At 37.4% G+C, this 21,159-nt stretch overlaps 1 protein-coding gene across 3 annotated transcripts in view; it reads left to right on the forward strand.

Annotated features, from left to right (window-relative positions):
• si:ch211-266o15.1 (zinc finger MYM-type protein 4) overlaps positions 1-19,263 on the forward strand; it is a 40,305-nt gene extending 21,042 nt beyond the window's left edge. For all 3 annotated transcript variants that reach the window (XM_041812273.1, XM_041812276.1, XM_041812275.1), the window contains 12 exons: positions 300-438; positions 9,966-10,111; positions 10,231-10,351; positions 10,492-10,743; positions 11,147-11,220; positions 12,201-12,315; positions 12,440-12,591; positions 12,690-12,804; positions 14,253-14,510; positions 16,661-16,775; positions 16,872-16,940; positions 17,321-19,263. In XM_041812273.1, the coding sequence (XP_041668207.1) occupies positions 300-438; positions 9,966-10,111; positions 10,231-10,351; positions 10,492-10,743; positions 11,147-11,220; positions 12,201-12,315; positions 12,440-12,591; positions 12,690-12,804; positions 14,253-14,510; positions 16,661-16,775; positions 16,872-16,940; positions 17,321-17,435 (1,671 nt within the window). In that variant the 3' untranslated portion in view covers positions 17,436-19,263. The remainder of the gene's footprint in view (positions 1-299; positions 439-9,965; positions 10,112-10,230; positions 10,352-10,491; positions 10,744-11,146; positions 11,221-12,200; positions 12,316-12,439; positions 12,592-12,689; positions 12,805-14,252; positions 14,511-16,660; positions 16,776-16,871; positions 16,941-17,320) is intronic.
• The last annotated feature ends 1,896 nt before the right edge of the window (positions 19,264-21,159 follow it).

Consider the following 21,159-nt stretch of genomic DNA (forward strand, 5'->3'; position numbering starts at 1 on the left):
GTCCAGGTTCTGGTCCAGCTTATAGCTCCTTTCCTGTGTGTCATTCTCTACTCTCTTCCCCTCAGTTTCTGACCCAGTCAACTGTCCTTTCTCTTTAATGGGGGAATAAAAGCTAAAAAAATAAATCTTGAAGAATGAAAAAAAAATTACAAGCTGTACAGCTCTGAGAACAGTATTCAACAATGATTTTTTTCATCATATGTTTTCTGAGATGTTTTCTAAAATAAGATAATGTCTGATGCATAATGTTAATCATTGTAATTTTTTTTTTCTGTTTCGTTTGTAATGTTTATGTCCAGGCCAGTACTCAGACTGATGCCATGCGAGTGCCTGCACCCCATCGACGTCAAATGAAGAACAAGTCTGTCTTGTGTCGTCCCTTCACTTTGGACCAAGAAAGCATGTGCAAGCTGCAGGAACCATCCTCTGACTCATCAGGTAACTACCTAAAGTTTACTAGTTTATGTTTTTTATGCCTGGCTCAGACAGGACACTAATGGTTGCACTGCAGGATTTATGTATACAGGTTGTGCCCTCATCAGCTTCCTGACAGTAACACACCAGAGTAATAATAACTAAACTCACCATTACTGCAGAGTGTTTATACAGACTTATTTATGACAGTTGTGTACATCCTCTACTCTCTCCACCATAATGAAATTATTCTCTTGGTGCATTCACTCTCTAATTGTGCTGAATCTTCAAAACTCCTTGGTGTGTTGAAAGATTACTCTGGACAGTTGCTGTTTTTAATAAGAGGCTTAACTGTCATCAAAGTTCAGAAATACTTTTTGCACAATGCTGTATGGGTATAATATCTAAACAAGGTGCACAGTGACACAGTGTGCTACTATTGACTTTCTATTGAGTGTAATATATTCACCACAAAATGCCTTTAACTTGACTTATTTATCAATGCATTTAACTCCAATAAGCATTAATAATAGTAATGCAGTCACTAGCTTTGTAGCACTGATAGAAAAATCTGTTCTTCTTCATGCCATAGCTGGTGTTACTTTTGTAGAGTAGTTTTTCACCATCTAATACTTTCATTCATGTTTTTTGGTTCACTCAGTTATTCATTGTTCACAACCAGCTGTTTCAATAATTACACCAGCTCTGCTGGATAGCTCCTCGCATCCTGACCAGCCGTCTGCTGAGACTTCCACATCTCCGGCCCAGTCACCAAAACCTCAGGGACAAACTCAACCGTGTAACGGCTTGCCAGCACGCCTTACTGGACGCCACTTCCTGGGCAAGAGGGAGACTGACTCGGACTGCAAGGTCTGCTCTCAGCTCAAGAGGAAGAGGGCTGAAGTAGAGAAACTGGAGAGGAAGAGGCAGAAGACAGAGGATGAGGAGCCTGAGGGAAAAACGGAAGAGGAGGTGAAGGAAGAAAACTTGCACAGTGACAATGATAGTGAGCAGAAGAGTGAGATACTGAAGAGACAGACTTCATATTACTGTAAGACATGTTCAGGAGAGCCCAGCCTCTGTCCTGTGCCCTGTTTTGAACTCTTCCACACTAGATTGATCTACAAAACGGCTCCTGAGCTGGAAACATAAGGTGAGCCTTCTGAATAACACAAAAACATGATTCAGTAATGTTCTAAATTTTTAATGGCAACATTTAAAGTTGAGAAAAAGTGGATGTTTTACCACAGTTGTATCCATGGTCCAATCATAGTGCACTTAGTAGAATACTAACAACAATAATGTACTGACCTGAGCTGCTGACATTTGTTTGCTTTCCTGAGTAATTTAAACTTACCTCTTAAGAGGGTCGAGTTTGTCACCCGAGTTTTTCTCTCCACAGCTTCCTGACCTGCTGAAACCAGAAGTTGTCTTCTACCATGGCCCTGGACAACTGCAGTGCCAGTTTTACACCTACACTACTTCAGTGACCTTAAATCCCTCATGTGTGGTTGTCCCTTTAACTTGAACCTAAAATGTTACAAACAGCATAGGCAGAGTTAGTACAAGTTTACAGAAGTTGCATGGATGAGATGTGCTGGAAGACATTTAAAGGAGTGTTTTGATATTTTTAACAAGCTAAAAAAGCAGTATTTTAGATTGGGACTTCCTAAAGACAAAGTATTTCATCTTAATGGGGTTTATTGAATGTAGCTGTGCATTTTCACATTGGAGCTGTTTTCTCTCACTCAGGAGGCCATTGTTTGGTCTGTGACACTAAAACACAATCCAAACTTATTTTTAGCAAAATAAACTTGGGTTCAGAAAAGAATTCCTTTTCTTGATGATAGGTCAGTTAATTTAAATGTCAACATATTTTGCACCATATAGATGTAGGTATTTCCCAGTAAACAAGGACTTAAAACTTTACTGATAGCACAGCTTAAACCACAACTTGTCATCTCCACAGATTTACAAATGAAGTGAAAAGTTCTCATATTCTTAGCATCAGTAAAGCCAAGGTCAGACTAAACAATCTTTCTGCCTGTAACAATGGTCACTGTGTCAAATTAGACGATCGCCATGTCTGAACCAGCTTGATGATGTTAAAGGGAAGAGTGTCTTGGGCAAGACAATTCCCAGAAATAAGGCTTTAAACAGACATGTTTTTGCAGTACGTCATATAACCAAACGTTGTGATGAATGTGCTAGCTATAGTGTTAACAGGTCGCTTAAGTACGTCTGTTATTTCTCGCCTTGTTTTCTTTTTTTTTCAGTCTGTTGTGGTCTCTCAACAACACGTCACAAAGGCAGGGATAGTTCATCTCACAACTTCATCAGTCTTCTTCTTTTTCTTCGTTATTTGGTTTGTTTACACTCATGCCTTTAGCACATGCAGAGCGCCCTGTGCTCTTATTGGTCAGTGTCACTGACTTGACAGTACAAATAGTAGAGAGGAGACAAAAAATCAGACATGCTAAACTCTGTCTAGAGCAGTGGTTCTCAACTGAACTGGTCTGGCCTCTGGACCCACCACCACTTCCTGAATGAGCAATCGTGACCCAAATTTCTGATAATTTTAAATATTAAAGTTTGTATCCTATTTGGAAAAAAAATGTGACTGAAAAAAAGAAATGACAAGCACGCTATTATAGAAACCTTGAGCTGATATACATGCATATAAAATGTATTATTTATTATAATTTATTAATTACTTATAATCATGGAATAACAGAGTCAAATGAAATGCATGGATGTATTCTGGCTTAGGCTTTCCATACATCATAGACTTCTTGTCACAGGTTTTTCCACCAACACCTTCATGACCCACTTTTGGATCCCAACCCACCAGTTGAGAACCACTGGTCTAGAGTGGTGGTTCTCAACTGGTGGGTCAGGACCCAAAAAAGGGTCATGAAGCTGTTTCCATTGGGTTGCGGATGTGTGCCAGGAACAAAAATATTCAAAGAGTCTATGAGGCACTTTTAATTCTTTTTTTGTTCTTTTTTTAGTTTAAGTTTTTGATGTCAGAAAGAAAACCAAAATAATGCTTGACAGAATTGTTTCAGGGATATTTAGGATTTTTTATTGAAAATTCATCTGGAACCTTTGAGGAACTTTCCCAGTGAACTTTTTTTCCTTCTTTTTTTAAGATTTATTTTGGGCATTTTCTGCCTTTATTTGATAGAGGAGGACAGTGGATAGATTCAGAAACAGGCACAAGAGTGGGGAGAGACATGCGGCAAAGGGCCACAGGCCCGATGTGAACCCGGGCCGCCCGCATACATTGGGCATGCGTTAATTCATTCGACCCCACCCCCTTCCTGTGAACTTTTCTGGGAAACTTAAAGTAATTTCCTCAATTTCCCCAATTTTTGGGAGTTTTCTTTTGGAAAATTTTCCTAGAAACTGTGGGTTATATTCTCTTGTACTTTCCCTGTAAATCAAAAGAAACTTAAAAAAAAACATGGAAGTTTTTGGAATTTTTAATTGGTATTATTAGGACTTGTCTCAGAACCTTTCAGCAGTCTTTACTAGGAGGTTTCCAGGAATGTTTGAGGAATTTTCACTTGGGGAGTTTTTGGGAACCTTCCAGGAAATATTTTGGAGTGTTTTTTTAGAAATTTGTCCCAGAAACTTTTGGGAATTGTCTATGATACTTTTCCAGAAACTTTGGGGAATTTTCTTCAGTTTTTTTGTGTTTTTCAGGTACTGTATATTCTGAAGCCTAAACAGCACCACGTTTCATTGAATTAATCCAACTAGGAAAAAAGATGAGATTTGTTTTGAGATTGCTCCCAAAGGAGTTGATGGTGCGTCCTGAAGCATCGGCAGTTGAAATCCACTGGTCTAGAGGACAGTAGACATTGACTATGAAACATTACATGAAGGACTGCCAGAAGAGGCTGTAACTGTGCTTAAAAAAACAAAGCCTTACCTTAGCTTAAGGTTATGTTCTTACCTGTGGGTTCAGTTTTAAAATTAAGGGGGAAAAAAAAAAACTTTTATTGAAGAAACAACTTTTAGCTTAAGGGGCAGTGTGAGCCAGAGAGAACTACACATCACATACGCAATAGTTTCAAGGTGAAATACCATGTTTTTTAGGAGTCCCATACTTGATCCACACTGCACAGCAGATTCACATGGTTGTCTGTAACCTCTTCTCATCACAAGCGCTGATATTTTCTGGGAGTATTGTAAGTGTAAGGGATGGACAAGACATGGTTGAGATGCTTCCTTAAGTGCTTCACTGGCCTACAAACGGTACTGTAACATGTTAGTCAAATACCTCATGAATGAATCTGTCTCAGTATGGTAACATGTCATTAAAGCTGATCCCAATCATTGTGTATTATTCAGACATCTTTTAATGTATGATTCTTGTGTTGAATTCTTTTGATTTGTGTGTTGTGTAAAATGATTCAGTGCCAAATTACTTCTGGTGGGTTTTACACTTTAAGGTGGACAAGTGTGCTTAAATTACTACCATCACTTTATGTTACCATCTGAAAAACATTTTATAGAACACTAACAGCACATGCCATTCAGTGTTTAGCCTCGTCCTTACTGATATTAAGGTTACTTAGGTAAACCTTCATGTACAGATGGAGCCCATAGAAAAAACATCTCCCATTTAAGATTTAGTATGAAGCGGTTCATACAACGATAGGGTCTACCTCAGACTGATTTGTGTAGTTTAAAAACTTAAAATGCTTACGACAGTTTGGCTTAAATCCAACAGAAACCACTCTGTTTCTGGATCTAAAGAAGAAAAAAAAGTACCTACAATTTTTAAGAATTAAGTCTTGAAATATTCTTAAATTATTCTTTGTGTAATTTGAACCCCTTGAAAAACAGTAGTGCATTTCCATAGGATTTTCATTCATTTATATTAAAACAAAATAGAGCATTTTATCTCCATAGGACATCTTGCATACGGTAAATTATTTTTTTCAAAGATGCATCCTGACTAGCCAGAATTTGTGATGGTTGAATAAATGCAGCTTGTGTCTGTGATGCAAATTTTGTTAAAAAAGATATGACGTGGTATTGTGCAGAAATTTTTTCTAAGGAGGTCAATGAGATCCGAAGTTCGAGTTCAGTTCCAGTGTCCTCTCACACATCGGCCAATGAGTTGACTAACGAAGACAGAGCCTTTAGACCGTGGCTGTTGGTCTGGTGTCCTGCCTGAAACTTGAGATGAACCTGTAAAATCTGCAAACATGATTTTTAAGTATGTGACTAAAGACATACTCAGTTATTAACTGACTTGTATTGCTGCGCTACATTTTAAAGTTTGGTTATGATTGTTTGATGTGTAAACATAAAGTTAATTCCTTGCTGTACCTCACTAATGCAGCAGTCATCCGCACCATGGTCAAGTCATGCTGATGCTGTTTGCTGTGCTGCATTACCTAATGTCTGTTACATTTTTGTTTGTTTCTGCTGTATTAGCATATTTTTTTTTTCCATATTTTTAGGATTACACTGATATGGACCACATTTTGAAGTCATTCTTTTTTTTGTATGTTTTGTTTTTATTACTCGTATCATTACCTGAAATGATGCTGTATGTTTGTGTCTGCAAAAAAAGAAAATGCCAATAAATTTAATTTGAGGGCAGATTTTTGTTTGGATGTGTGTTTTTGTCTCAAATTTTCCATTCTTTTAACACACCACCAATTGCCTTTTAAAGTCTGATGACAAGTGAGCACAGAATGAGGAGTAATGTGGTTTGACATGCACAGGATTTAATGCAAACACAAATCAAAGGTATAACTGAGCACACAACAGCCCACTAGATTTATGCAGACACCTGAAGAGAACAGTGAGGATTGAAAACAGTTTTTACACAAGAGGAAAAAGCAATATAATAGAAATTATTGCACAAGTGTGCGTTAGATTAGAATTTTAGCAGAAAAATGTTTGTAGACTGAGAATAGAGTTACTCAGTTTGAAAGGGCTTTAGTCACACATGACAGGAAACTTTGGTGACTGGCAAAATTAAAAATCATAACACGAAGACTGAACTTGATTCATAATTCATTATGACCATATGGCACAACACCAGTGGCAGACATAGGGCTGGGAAATTAATCGAAAATTAAATCACAATATGGTGCAATAAGGTGCAATATTTCTTTGACCTGAAATGTGTGTCAAAATAGCAGTTTTAAACTTTTTTTGCAGCAAATATGTTTGCATGACATGCAGTCATTATTTTAGAATAGTCTACAAAAAATCCTACCCTCATTTTTTACTTTTTTTCATTTTAAATATGAGAACGGCAAAAAACCCTTCAATGCAGCAATTCATATCCAATATGCAATACGAGTCAAAATGATCAGGATTAGATATAAAGAATTGTTCAGTCTTAGGAATTAAAGAAAGTTCAGGAATAATCGCATATCAAATTGCCATCAGGAAAAATCATAATTACATTATTTTCCAAAATTGTTTAGCTCTAGACAAAATAATAAATAAGAAACATCAGTGTGACAAAATCAAGATTGTTTTGTTTCAAAATCTATAGAATCAAGCTTTAAAACCATGTTTGACAATGCACTGTGCTTCACCATAAGTAAAGCACCTCGCATGGCGTGTCTTCTATTTTAAGTTGGGAAAATCCACCTGATCAAACAAAATAGAGCCAGTGTTTATTTCATTAAAAGGCACTAAAAACCTTATTAAAATGTCATTTTTAATATGAGCTTGTGTATATTTGAAAAAAGGATAAAATACTGTAAGCTCTACTCAGACATTTCCTAAAGATAAAAATATTTGTGAATAATAAGTCCGTGGTGTTTCTTGGTATCTGTGTGCTAAACTTGTTTTATGTGTCCAAGTGAAACGACCTACGTCAGGCCATGAAACCTAAAAATATGTAAACTCCTCAAAAAAGTTTGGAAACATTATTGCAGTCAATTTTTTCTCCCTTTTAATAATACCAGTTAGTGTTGTATTATACATCGTTGGAAAGCCCGATTAGTCACCTTTACAACGATGTATAACTTATGAGGATTGTGCATTTGTGGAATTAGCAACAAAGCTAAGCATGTGGGTACTGCCAAAACTGATGCCAAAATCCCCTGCAATCTTTTCCTGTTGGTATTCACTCTTGTTTTGAGTTGCTTGTTGGATTGGATGATTGAACTCTCCAACAGTAATAAGGAAAAAACAACATGTAATGGCCATTTTTACACTTTATTCATTTTACATAGTATCTCTGTAGCAGTTTGGCACCTCCTCCTCATGATGGTCACCAACCTGTTCACATTTTGCTATGGGAGAGCATCCCATTCCTCAGCCAGGAGTTGTTAAGGTTCTTTGACTTAACCTGTCTAACGGAAATCAGTCCTAAGTTTGGAAGAAGTTCCTGGGGTGACTACAAACAATGCCGCCACCGCATACAGGAACACCAGTTTTCAGTTTCCCTACTGCACAGACCTTGATCTGAAGGAACAACGTGGCATGTTGGTGCTTGGAGCACACAAACTCAACAAAGCTGCAAAACCTCATGCACACAGGTGCTAATCAGGTGCCAGTCATTCACCTGTGACTGGTACCTGGAAGCACTTAAAGCCAAAAACAAGAGTGAATACCAACAGGAGAAAATTGCAGTTGATTTTGGCACATTTTTTGCGACACTATTTACACATTTTGCTTTGTTGCTAATTCCACAAATGCATGATGCTTAAAGTTATACTTCATTGTAAAGGTGACTAATCAGGCTTTCCAAGGAAATTAAATACAATACCAATAATATCCTTAAAGGGGAGGAATAATTGACTGAAATACCATTTCCAAACTTTTTTGAGGAGTTTATATTAACTTAGCATAGATATAAATCCCTGAAGTATTTAGACTTCCTAAGTAGCTTTAGTACTCCTCAAACAAAAGATGCTCCTCATGCAAATTTCTTTGAATACATTTACTGAAATAAATTATATACAACTCCACAGAGATCATATTACAGCATTGTATCTAAATTGTTATTCACAGTTACTTTGTTGTCCATAGATGTTTTGCAATCTGACCTATAAGACGTTTTATGTTTAACATTACAGCCTAAAAAGAACCCTGCATATTAAGACTTGTTGACTTTATTCAATCAGAACGAGGGTCTTCCATACATGTGGTATGTAAAAAACACTAGGTTTCTACAATTTAGAGTCAATTTAGAAAAATAGGTTAACCTGCAGGCTGCCATTTTTAATATAATGTACCTAGGGTAGTGATGCCATATGGCTGCATTGTTTTTCATTTAACATCTTTCAGATATTACTCACCTCAATTTACATTAAAGTTACTCCTTTAATATCCTCTTTGATAAATCTACCACTTGATTTTAATCTGAAAATGTTTCAAGGATGGAACATTTTAGAAACATGCAGGGTTCAATTTAAATAAGTCAAACACTAAGCAAAAAAAAGCGAAGTTAATAATCTTTTTTAAATGTTAGGGACAAATATTGAGGAAAAATTACAAAATGCATAGTTCAGATTATTCAGAGAAAGAAAGGAGACATGCAGCATTCAGCACTTAATGAAATCATAAAATCTATTTTTTGGCAGACCACATCTGTTATTTAAAATTAATCAGTAAATTTTCTTTTTAAACATTTATTTAATTAGAGGCTTTAGTAGCAAGAAGACAAGTTGAAGTGTGAGCAGACTACAGGCTGGAGTAGTTTGATTTTTTTCGTCCCATACCAAACCCATACCTTCCTCAGTCTTAAGAAGATTTGCTTATTATGGGTCTCATTGGATTTGTTTCTAATGTGTCTGAAAACAAATATAATGTGGCTTACAGTTAGACTCTAAAAGAGGGTCTGATTAGTTTTTAAGGTAATTTAGTCTGACCTTATTGACTCCAATCATAGGGAAACAGTTAACTTGAGAATTTTGCCTCAAAACTTTTAATTAATTTACTTAATTTTTAGTAAAGAAAGAAAACAAACCCACACAAAATAAAGCTTTCAAAGCTCAAAATTGTCTGCATGTGGACCCCCACACCACACACATGCATTGCTAAAGTAAATCTTTCATGCCATGAAACAAGAAAATACACGTCAGATTTCCTGCTTTAACCCCAGATTTGAAGTTTATAGCATTATCTTTATGAGCAAGAAAATCTCATGTGTTTAGATGAAAACAGGTAAAGATGCACATATTTAGATCAAGGAAGTTAAAACAATTTTGAGGGGTAGCATGCTCTCAAATCTCCTAAGTAAGCTCTGTTTTTTGGACCTTGGTATTTCAAAAACCCTGCATACGGCCCTGCAGTCACTGTTCGTATAAATAAATGATAAAAATCTTCTTTCATTGAAAGTGAGATCAGCTTTCTAAATCATTTTCTTAAAAAAGATTCATTACATCTTTCTCATAATGTTTGTCAGATGGTAAGATATTTTTGTCATGCCTTTAATTTAATTCTTTTCTCTTTTACAAAGAAATTTTTATTAAATATTTATCGATTCTATGAGGTCATGATTATATTTTTTCTCTGTATCAGCTTGCATTTCACTGAGATTTTGCCCATCTCTCTTCCAGCTCAGACTAATCAATCAGAGAGCTCCTCAGCAGCAGAGGAGAAGGTGAAGGTTGTAGTGGTGCCAGTCCCAGTACCAGTCTTCATCCCAGTGCCTATGAACATGTACTCCCAGTGTACACCAGTTCCTATGGCTATGCCCATGCCTGTATGTCCCTTTACATCTCAAAACCAATGAATCATGAATATACTTAGTATTAAGAACTTGCTTTAGAATGATTTTTTTTTTTTATCATTTATTTTTATTTTTATTTTTATTTTTTACAGATTCCAGTTCCTGTGATGGTCCCACAAAGGATGAACAAGGAAATGAAGGATGCAGCTGTCCAGTTAGATCCTTTAGTTGTTTCCGAAGAAAAACAAAAAGATTCTCCTGTTCCCAGCACAGGTAATGGCTTTCAAAAAGCATGTTTACCCAGATTTATGCAACAAAATTAAATGGGATCCTCCTTCATTAATCCATTCAAGTGCTCAAATGTCAAAAAAATCAATGTACCAAATTTCTCCATGTATAACTTTATTTAACAGACCAGAGTAGTTCATTCAGAGAAGACACAAAGTCAGAGATAATAACTCCCATACTCCCCCATGATGATGATGAGAACCAAAAATGTGCCAAAGTTGAGCTGCCAGTGGCTGTCAACTCAGAGAAGAGTCTGGAGTCCACAGAGCCCCAGATGAATGTCCTGCCAGAGGAAGGTGGAGAAGCACCCACCACCAGCACCGAGTGTAAGCCTCCCCTCTCACCCATGACAGACCTGGAGAGTGACTTCCCGTCAGGTGAGAAACCTTATTTATCAAAATGTGCAGCATAATTAATCTGAAAAAAAAACAAACAAACTTGACACAGCCTGAGACCTGAAAGGTGTACTTTTAGGGTAATAGCACCAAGAAATACATTTATATATTTTTTAAGATTTATTTTTGGGCATTTTTGTGTCTTTATTAGATAGGGGAGGACAGTGGATAGAGTCAGAAACAGGGTCAAGAGTGGGGGAGAGACATGCAGTGAAGGGCCTCAGGCCGGATTCAAACCCGGGCCGCCCACATACATGGGGAGCGCCTTTAACCACGAGGCCACCTGCTCCCCCCAAGAAATATTTTTGATTGAATATTGACTGAATGGAGAAAATACCAAACATCTCTTATCCATTGATCAATGTTTTGCCCATGTGTTTTGCAGAATTTGATCAGCGGCCATTTGCCCAGCAGAGAGGAGTAAAGAGACCCAGAGAAGCTTTCTCAGGCCGGAAAAGGGTACGAGTCTGATTCCTGATCAGTGAGCAGTCTTTGAGCAGTCATGGATTCATCAAATCACATTTAGATTCAGACTTTGCGGGGAACATTGCAGACACAGCAGGGCCCTATTTACAGCTTTTCTCCCACATTATATCACGAGAATCAATAAAATCAAAATGTAGGTTTAGAGTTTAGTAAATACACCTTAAAGAGTGCCTTCAATTCAAAATAAGAATTAAAAGCAGAGACAGGCAGAGCTGAGCGGCAATCGTCTCTACATGTAATATTGTATTATTACTTTGATTGAGAGCTGCCTGGCTCAACAACAGCAAAAAAGTAGCCAGCTGAAATTATGTGACTTGTTGGCTGTTTGGCTGACAGCTGGTGCTTGTGCAAAGTCCTTATAGAAAACCAGGTATATCTAAAAAACAACAAAAAATCCAATATTATTCAAACCCAAGTAATGTTCAAAATACATTCTATACTACAGTTCAAATGTTTCAACTTTAAAAGTGTTCAGAAATCAATAGCCTGTTTTTCATAAACCACCTTATTTCATCTTGACATGCTCTTCTACAATCTTTCACATTGCTGTATGGTTTTTCCACTCTTTATTTCTAAAGAAACCCATTAAAAACTGTTTTTCACTGAAAATTGATAAGAAAACAAAAAGCTGTGTTTTTTTAACCACAACAAAAACAAACAAAATTCATTTTCACTTTTTAAAAAACAAAATACTTATGTTTTTTTCTAAATAGTGTTCAGGAGTTAATCTTCTCTGAAATAAAACTGATTTCTCATTACAGCTTTCATGCGTCCTGGCATGCTGCCTGCAGGTTTTCACTTTTATGTCAGGTTATAGCACAAGTAGCTCAGCTGTGTCCAGTGGCTTGTCTGGTATGATAGCAGATTCAGCACAAATTAAGTAGAATGAGTTATGCCTAGTTAACTATTCAGCTGTTATCATCTAAATAACTTTTCTTTGCCTTTCTTTCTAGGGTCGAAGGCGAATGGTTGCCATGGTGACTCCAGCTACCCTCAAACTGAACCATGTATATGGGGTGAAAGCTTGGAGGAGCTGGGTCCAACAAAGAAACAAACTACAGAGAGAATGTGAGCCTCAGTTCTTTTTCCTTTGACAGTTTTCATAAGAGGAACTATTTCTCCAGAATATTTGTTCCTTTAGTTATGGAGTAACTCATTTTGAACTAGTTAATTTATTGTCTTGTCTTTGTAGCCAATCTAGTCGATATTAAAGAAGATGTGATCCAGTGTGACTCTGCTGAGCTGAGCTTTGCCCTGTCACGCTTCATCAAAGAGGTGAGGCGGCCAAATGGAGAGAAGTACAGCCCAGACAGCATCTTCTACCTCTGTCTCGGGATACAGCAGGTACACACACACATATTGTGTCACCAGTTTTCTTTTGGATTATTTTAATGTGTTTATAATCAGTTTCTTCAATTCTGACTCCCTCTTGCTTTTTTCAGTATCTGTTCATGAAGGGGCGAATAGAGAACATCTTCACTGACGAGCTCTATAGCCAGTTTGCTGCTGAGATCAGTGCAATGCTGCAACTCTGGAAACCTAAACTACTGCCTGATGGTACGGCATTCAGCCGGGCAGATGTGAAAGCAACAGTAACAAAGCGGGGCAGGGCTTAGCAGAGGGTCAACAGACCGGTTCTCTGAAATAAACCTGTTCTCACTATCATAGTATGAACCTTTTTTCTGTTACACTTCTTGTTTGATAATGATGTTGAGTAAACTGAGAAGATAATCTTTCATATAATAACTTTAGTGAGTGTGTCACAATAATACTCCTGAGAAATTTTAACAAAACATACGTGAATCTCTGTCTCACAGTTTTAGCCAATCTAGACTGTAAGTTACATTGGTTCTTTAAGAGCACTGTAAAGCACAACAAGCTGCTTTATTTTGAGCTACTTGTAGTTTTTTAGAGTCTGTCATTGAAGCACTGGACCAAATCTAAGAACCAAAATCAAGCTGCCACAGAACCAAGGCATTAAGGACTTGTTAAATAACAACTGGAGGTAAAAATTCTGAAACTTTTCTCACAACTGACACACCTCCTCCCATGTTGATGATAACATTACTGATGCGCTTAGACCATGAAAGATGATGATCTGAGGTCGTGCCTTGAGGCTGTTTATGAACTTTGCCTGGTATCTGAGGCCTCTGCCTTAAGCTGTGTGTGCCCTCACATAAAAATGGGCGTTCAGCATGTCATTTGACACTGCTTTGCTTTAAAACAAACCACTATAGCTGTCTGTTTGTTCCAGATAAATATAATGAAAGGTGATGATTAAAAGGCATTTGCTGAATTGAATATGGATTAAATCAACACAAGAGATACAGCAGAAAATTACTGTATCAGTTTTTTATATATATATTGATAAGTAGGTTTGCCATTCGATAAAATATTGATTCTTACTTTACACGGTGCATTTAGCAGACGCTTTTGTCCAAAGCCACTTACATCTGAGACAGGTGTTCTTGGTGTGTAAGGACCTTGGCCAAGGGCTGACACCGGAGCTCTGATGGGGATTTGAACCCCGAATCTCCAATACCACAGTCATCAATGTAAACCATAGGGCTATCCAGCTAGCCACATTTTTTTATGTGACAACAGAGCCAACATGTACACTTCAACGATAATAGTGTCACTCTTTCAGCTTTATAATCAGGGACTACTAATATATTGGGCCTGATAGCCTTTCAATTTATGGAAAAAAAATATGTAGTAATAACTAAAACATTTGGCCAAATATATTTGTTTAATATCAATAAAATGCATAAAGACGAATCAAATTTATATTTGGCTGGGTTTTTTTGAAAAAAAAAAAACAGCCATTTTAAACACACTTTTCAGGATAATAAGACTACCTACTGGGGGCCTGGGAAATCCAAGCCTTATAACTTGGGTTTGATAACCTAACATGACTCTTAAAATTGTGCAGTTATTCTAAGTTTTCAGTCTTACATGAGTCTGAGTCTCTTCTTCTTTCCCCTGTGTCCTCTCTCTTCTCAAAGGTCGTATTTATCCTTCCCGCGTTGCTGAGTCCTACCTTTGGGAGTGTAAACAGCTGGGAGCCTACTCCCCCATAGTGCTGCTCAACACGCTGCTTTTCTTCTGCACCAAGAACTTCCGCTTCAACACACTGGCACAGCACCAAAGCCTCTCCTTCACCAACTTCTTTCGATGCTCTGGGTCCTACCACAAAGAGGGCACAGTCCACTACCTCCGACACCAGAGAAGCAGCACTGCCACAGCTTCCAAAGAGGACAAGGGTAGGAGTAAAAAGATGTATTAGGCTTAGTTCTATTTTTAACTTTTACCCTTCCTCTTGTTTTTGAGTGCCATCTTACCCCTTGAAACAGGGTTACAAGGGCTAGTGGTGAAATCTCTCTGAGTCAAGGATTGTAGCTCAAAGGTCGAGGTCCTGTGCTCCTTTAAAGCTTTTGTGCTCTTCCTAATTTCTTGTTTTTGTGTATTTGTCACTCTTAAATGTTTCGGATCATCAAACAAATTTCAACATGAGACAAAGATAATCTAAGTAAATGAAAAGTGCAGTTTTTAAATGTGTATTTCGTCTATTAAGGAGAAAAGCCCTCCAAACCTTCCTGGCCCGGTGTGAAAAAGTAATTTCCCCCTAAACCTACTAACTGGTTGTGCCACCCTCGGTGACAACAGCTGCACGCAAGCGCTTGAAAAAACTGACAAGTCTTTTTCATCACTGAGGAGCAGTTTTGGCCCACTCTTCTTTGCTGTATTGATTAAATTCAGCAACACATGAGCATAAACGGCATGTTTAAGGGAATACCATGGCCTCTCAGTCGGATTTAACTCCAGACGTTGACTATGCCACTCCAATACCTTTTTTTAAGCTATTCTATAGCGGACTTGCTGGTGTTTCGGATAATCCTTCTTTTGCATAACTCAAGTGTTTTCTTGTTTTTGTTTTGTTTTTTGTTTTTTTTTTGTTTGTTTTTTTCTATTTTTAACAGGAGCAGGTGTGCATCCTCATGTATCAGTAACATTGCATGAATTCATAATTACAATCAATAGCGATACACAACAAGATTACAAACCTGCAACTACCTATTCTTCTTAGTTTCAAAAACCCAAACTCTCCCCTTCCCTGTGGGTATTTTTCTGCAGTATCTAATTCAAAAGATTGTTGCAATACATAAAAAATAAATTAATAATTCCATATTTCAACCGAATAACAAGGATGAAGAGAAGAAAGAAATAAGCTAGGACAGATAGCAATATAACAGTTACATCATAGATCTCTTTATCCTAGCAACTGAAAGCTCCATTATCAAGATATCTATCAATGAATAAATTCATTACTGTGTAGAGAGAGTGTGTGTGGTGGTTTCCACCTAACTGCTAGCATCTTTTTAACTGCAGGACATGCTGATAGCCACAACAACATGAATAAGAATTTGAATAAGATTCTGCCCATAATCATCATTCAAAAGCATGAATTCAGGAGAACAAGTTACTGTGACTCCAAATGGTTTAGAAAGAAGCTCAGCTGGTTTAAATCACACAGAGAACAATTTGGAGACGGATCAATGCCCATCCTAAAACGCCGTATGGGAGTTAAATAAGTCTGATAGATGAAGTTTAAGTTTGTTAGTTTATAATTTGGATTTTGTGATACACAAGATGTAGTTTGCCAAATTTTAACCCAGTTGATAGGTGAGTCCCAAGTGTTTTCTTAATGCAACAGGTCTGGCAGTAATCAGGTCTGGCTTTGGCTAAACTCAGCTTTCCAAAACAATGTATTGTATTATTAAGAATTATTTTAGTTAACTGAAACATTTATGTATGACGAATATGCAAAGAAAAATGAAATTAGGAAAGGGGCAAATACTTTTTCACAGCACTGTAAATGAGCCTCATGTTCATCCCTTTCTTATAAATGCAATTGTTCAAGAACATTAAAAGGAGTCTGTCCTTCTTCTTCACCTACCACTGTACTTTCATCATCTGGCATTTTTACCTGTTATTGAGAATTTGAACCACCAGGTTCTGGTTCTAGTTTTTAGTTTGGAGAGGACTGGAGTGAAGGAGTATGGAGTTGTGTATGTACTATTGTGTATGGATGTTTATGTAATGGTGCTGGCTATTGTCCACATAGTGGAAACAGAAGTATGTTAAAGAAAATACTAGTTGTTATTGTGTCTAGTACAAAACTTCACCCTCTTTTTTTAAAGATTTGTATTTGGGCTATTTACGCCTGTAATGACAGCGGAGGACAGTGAATAGAATCGGAAACAGGGATGAGGGATTGGGGAGAGACACGCAGCAAAGTGCCACAAGCCAGATTTGAACTTGGGCCGATCACGTACCTTAAACCTCCATAAGTTGATTCCTTGCTAAGCGTGTTGAAACAGAAACTGAGTTTTGGTTCTCGTGTTTACGTCAGAGCGAGCGAGAAAAAGGAAACCAGACGAAGAGGAGAGAGACCTGTGTATGCTTGAAAATGCCCCCAACCCGCTACGCTGTCCCGTCAGAATCTACGAGTTCTACCTCTCTAGATGGTGAGACAGAAGGACAGCTTTACCTCTCAAATTCATGGAAAAAAAAACTCTTTACAACGATTAAAATGGAATAAATGCTTCATTTTTCTCTTTCAGCCCGGAGTCGGTGAAGAGGAGAGCGGATGTGTTTTACCTCCAACCTGAACAGAATGTGCACACAAACAGGTCAGAGGCAAAAATGTACAGTTTTTAATTTATTGGTTGATTCAGCCCATTGAGCCTAACAGAAGAGTATTTGTTTGGAATTAACTGCAAGAATTTCAGACTTCGTTGATTGTTTTCACAGTGCTTACATTGGCATTTCGATGCACAGTTTGTAAATTCAGCTGCAGGGGGCTCTCAATCAAAACAATAACAAAAGTTGAGCAGAGCTGCTCGTCTCCACCCTTCTCTGTTGCTTACTTCTCACTTTGAATTGAGGTCTCTGTTTAACTATAAGCTGGACTTTGTAAGCTGAGCAGAAACAGACAGAGCTTTCCTGCTATGTAAGAACTGTAAAACTAATTTAGTTATGCATATTAACTGTTAATTTCTGGTCTCTACAGTCCCTACTGGTACACTTCTCAACCATTAGAGGGGACTACTCTGCAGAGCATGCTCATACGCATCCTGGCAGTCAGAGAGGTTCACCAGGAGCAGGAGGATGCCGGTTTACAGTGATCTGTTTATCACGTCCTGCTTCTCATCTACTCTGCAAAATAAACATGCTCTGATGACCAGCACTTCACAGTGAATTCGAGCTTAAGCTCCACTCATCACTCACTCAGACTGAGGCTGTCAGGATGAGCAGAACAAAGAAAGACAGAGTTAAAAGGACTTGTGATGGAAATGAGATACATTTTTAAAAATGTGGAATATTTTGTTACCTCAGTTTAAACTCTGCCATGACAAATCAATACAGAAATCAGTTACTTTTAAACATGAAGGGTGTTGAAGTAGATGATTATCATCATGGCCATCTTTATTTGTGTCTCGCTTGTGTGATATGTATGCCCACCATTTATCACATGTGGTAGGTTTATTTCCTGGCAGACATCGTTTTTTATTTACAGAAACAGATGTCATATTACCAAATTGGTATGAGCAAAAGATTTTGTGTGATTTAGATGTTTTAAAGGCTCTATTTGTAGTCAGAAGACACTTTGTGCTTTTTATTCTCACCAAAAGTTAAAACAAGGACATTTTGATCAGATATTTGAATGTGGCGGCTGGCTTGCACAAAACTTGGTAAAACCATGTTCTCACCTCCAGGGAAGCACTTCCCTCTGGGTTAAAGAAACCTTAAATATGCAGTTTTAAAAACTGTATCATATTTATTACATTGCCTGTTTGCTTATGAATGTTCTAACAGACAAGCGCTTCCAGGGTTTTTTTCCTTGACATTTTTGGACTGCTAGCAACCTGCCTCAGAATTTCTCTCTGATCTGACAGATCATCCTTGACTTTTTCAAAGTCTGTAATGTGGTTTTCTTTGGTCTGATATGGCTGATTTTCGATCACCAAACATGTAAGTATTCCTCCGATAAGACACATGACAGCAACTTCACCTGATACTTTTGAATCAGACTGTAGGATGCTAGCAGTTTAAGCATGTCAAGGTAAAAACACCTAGAAATTGGTCATAAGAAAGAGCACTAATGTGATAAAGAAAATAGTGACTGGTTGCTTTATGGCCTTAAACTAAAGTCTATTGGATTTTATCTATTTTTAAATCAGTATGCAGTACATCTGTAAAGCCCTTCATGTAATAATAGAGGAGACATAAGGTGCTTCTATCGTATTCTATTGTTGTTAGCTGTTTTGATATTGTTCTCCATTTATTTTCTTCATTCCATGTGGCCTTATTTCCCCAAAAAATGGAAGTTCCCTTTTCCTCGCTTCTTGGACTTGTACAGTAATCTGTATTTATCCTTTTTTATCTTCTGTTTCCTGGTATCCCGTCACTTGTGTCTGTGGAGGTGAAATGGTAGAAGGACTCATTACCAACAGCCACATTTTTCAGTGCTGGTTATCTTTGGAAATATCAAGCTAAGCAGCATTTTCAGACCACTTAAATAAATGGACATCCATTTAGAGTCTATAATGGGACCTCTGCTAGCTGTATACTGTATGTACGTATGGTTTTTTCCTTCTCTTTAACAGTGCCATTATTTTTCTTTGGGAAATTATATTCTGTTTTCTATCCTCTGCTGAGGTTTCCAGTGTCATGTAAAGGTGTAGTATGGTATTTTTTTATTGGCCATGCACACGGTTACAATCAAGTGTTATGACAGTGGGCCTAAGATATTTATGACCGTGTCAGCAGTGGGTGATCAGTTTTGTTTTTGTTTGAAACATATGAATTCTGAATGTTGAAAATAAAACCAAAAAGAATAATGGGGCTTTCCGTTTAATCTAAGAAGTATTCTGAGATGCCAGGCAGAGCCAGTGTGGGTGTGATGCTCCCCTCTCCAACATCTGATTTCCTCTGAAAATGGAACACACCAGAGATTCCCACATACCTTTTTTTCAGCATTTAAAAAATTGCACTTTCTGTTTAAAACGCAAAGAAAAATATCCTTGTTCCTTTTTTATATCTGGCACCAATACTGACATTGTGACCATTTTTAAATTCTTTTTGGTTTTGTTTCAACATTGGGTTTTGATCTCAGTAATGCACAAAAATAAACAATCTTCTTGTCATAATTTGCCCTGTGACTGTACTGCAGTCAAAGATAATGACTTGATTGAACTTCCTTCCTCCCATGAGGGATTTAAAACTGATGAAATATGAACTTTATTTTTGTCTCATGGTTTGTGATAAAACCACCACAGAGAAATGCTTGTCTCTGAGATGTTTGCATTACCCACACATATCAGAACATAAGTACTTTTATTTTCAAGTTATAGACATTTGTCTTTTTTGCATTATACTACCCGTTAAGGAACTAGAGCCCTTCAGGAGGCTCTGTCTGCCCCAAGGATTTTAAAATTTGTTTTGCACATATCAACAGAAATTATGGTATAACACTTAAAAATAATTCATACAATGGTTGTTGGGTAAAATAGTTTGTGTTTAGGGGCTACTTTGGATTTGCACAAGCAAACAATGGTTAACAGTCCAAACACTTTCTACTCATTCTACTCACCCAGTTTTCTTGTTGGTACTTTAATACCATACTCACTAATCACCTTTTAACGTGTGCCTGTTCAGCTGCTTATTAAAGCAAATAACTGATCAGCCAGCAACCAGTGCATTTGATCATGTAGACATGGTCTAGATCACTGATCATCAGCTGGCAGCCCGGGGGCCATATGAAGCCCTCAAAGCTCCCTGTCCACCCCTGAAAGATCATTAAATTCAGAAAAGGGGGAAAAGAAGATGTTGTGGTTTAAAGAGTATCATTTGGCTTTAAATGCCTGCAGCTGTTAAACCCATCCCACAAACAATTAACATCAAAATAGTTTTAGAATGACTTAACATTTGATCTGTTTTTACTGAAATTTACTGTCATCATTAGTAGATAATTTAAAAGGGTTAAGGTTGGCAGAAGTGCTGCAAAAATGGCCAGATAAAGTGGTGAAAAGGGGATAGAAAGAAGCAAACATGGGTGATAAGTGGCAAAATGAGTTGTGGAGTGTCCAAAAGGGGCAAAAAATTGGCTGAAAAAGTTGAGAAAAGAGGTCAGAAATTGGTAAAAGAGGAAAAAAGGAGCAAAAAGTATCAAAAATTGGTTACAAATGACAAAAAGGGGTTAAGAGTGGCAAAAATAAAAGTGGCAGAAATAACAAAAGAGTGGCACAGGGGGATAAAACATGCAGGAAAAGTGGTTTAAATGGGTTTAAGAATGGCAGAAAGGTTAAAGAGGCAAAAAGAATCAAAAGGGGTTAAAAAGTGGCAAAAATGGATAAAAGAGGCTCAAAGGGGATAAAACATGCAGGAAAAGTGGGTCAAAATAGGTTCAAATCTTTCAAAAATTGGGTCAAAGAGGAAAAAAGGGGGGTAAAGTATCAAAAATGGGTTAAAAGTGTCAAAAAGGGGTTAATACTGGTGGAGGGATCATTCTCTGGGATTTTCAGGGGGTAATTCTGTTTCCAGGTTTGTCTCCTTGTGGCCTGCTGCATTATAGATAACAGGGATAAATCTCACTGGTCATGACTAAAAATGTCTTGAGTTTTCAAAGAATGCCCAATAGTATTTCAATCAGACCAAAATATTGATTTAATTTTTGTTTATGTGAAAGTCTGGCCCCCAGAGTTGTGGACACTAAATCTGGCCCTTGTGCAAATGTACTTGATGACCCCTGGTCTAGATGATATGCTGAAGTTAAAACCAATTATCAGAACTGTCTCATTCATCTGTACACACGTAGTAAATAAGCCTCTCCATCCCTTCTGTCTCGTT

Source organism: Cheilinus undulatus, linkage group 18, assembly GCF_018320785.1.
Source record: "Cheilinus undulatus linkage group 18, ASM1832078v1, whole genome shotgun sequence".
Classification (NCBI taxonomy): Eukaryota; Metazoa; Chordata; class Actinopteri; order Labriformes; family Labridae; genus Cheilinus; species Cheilinus undulatus.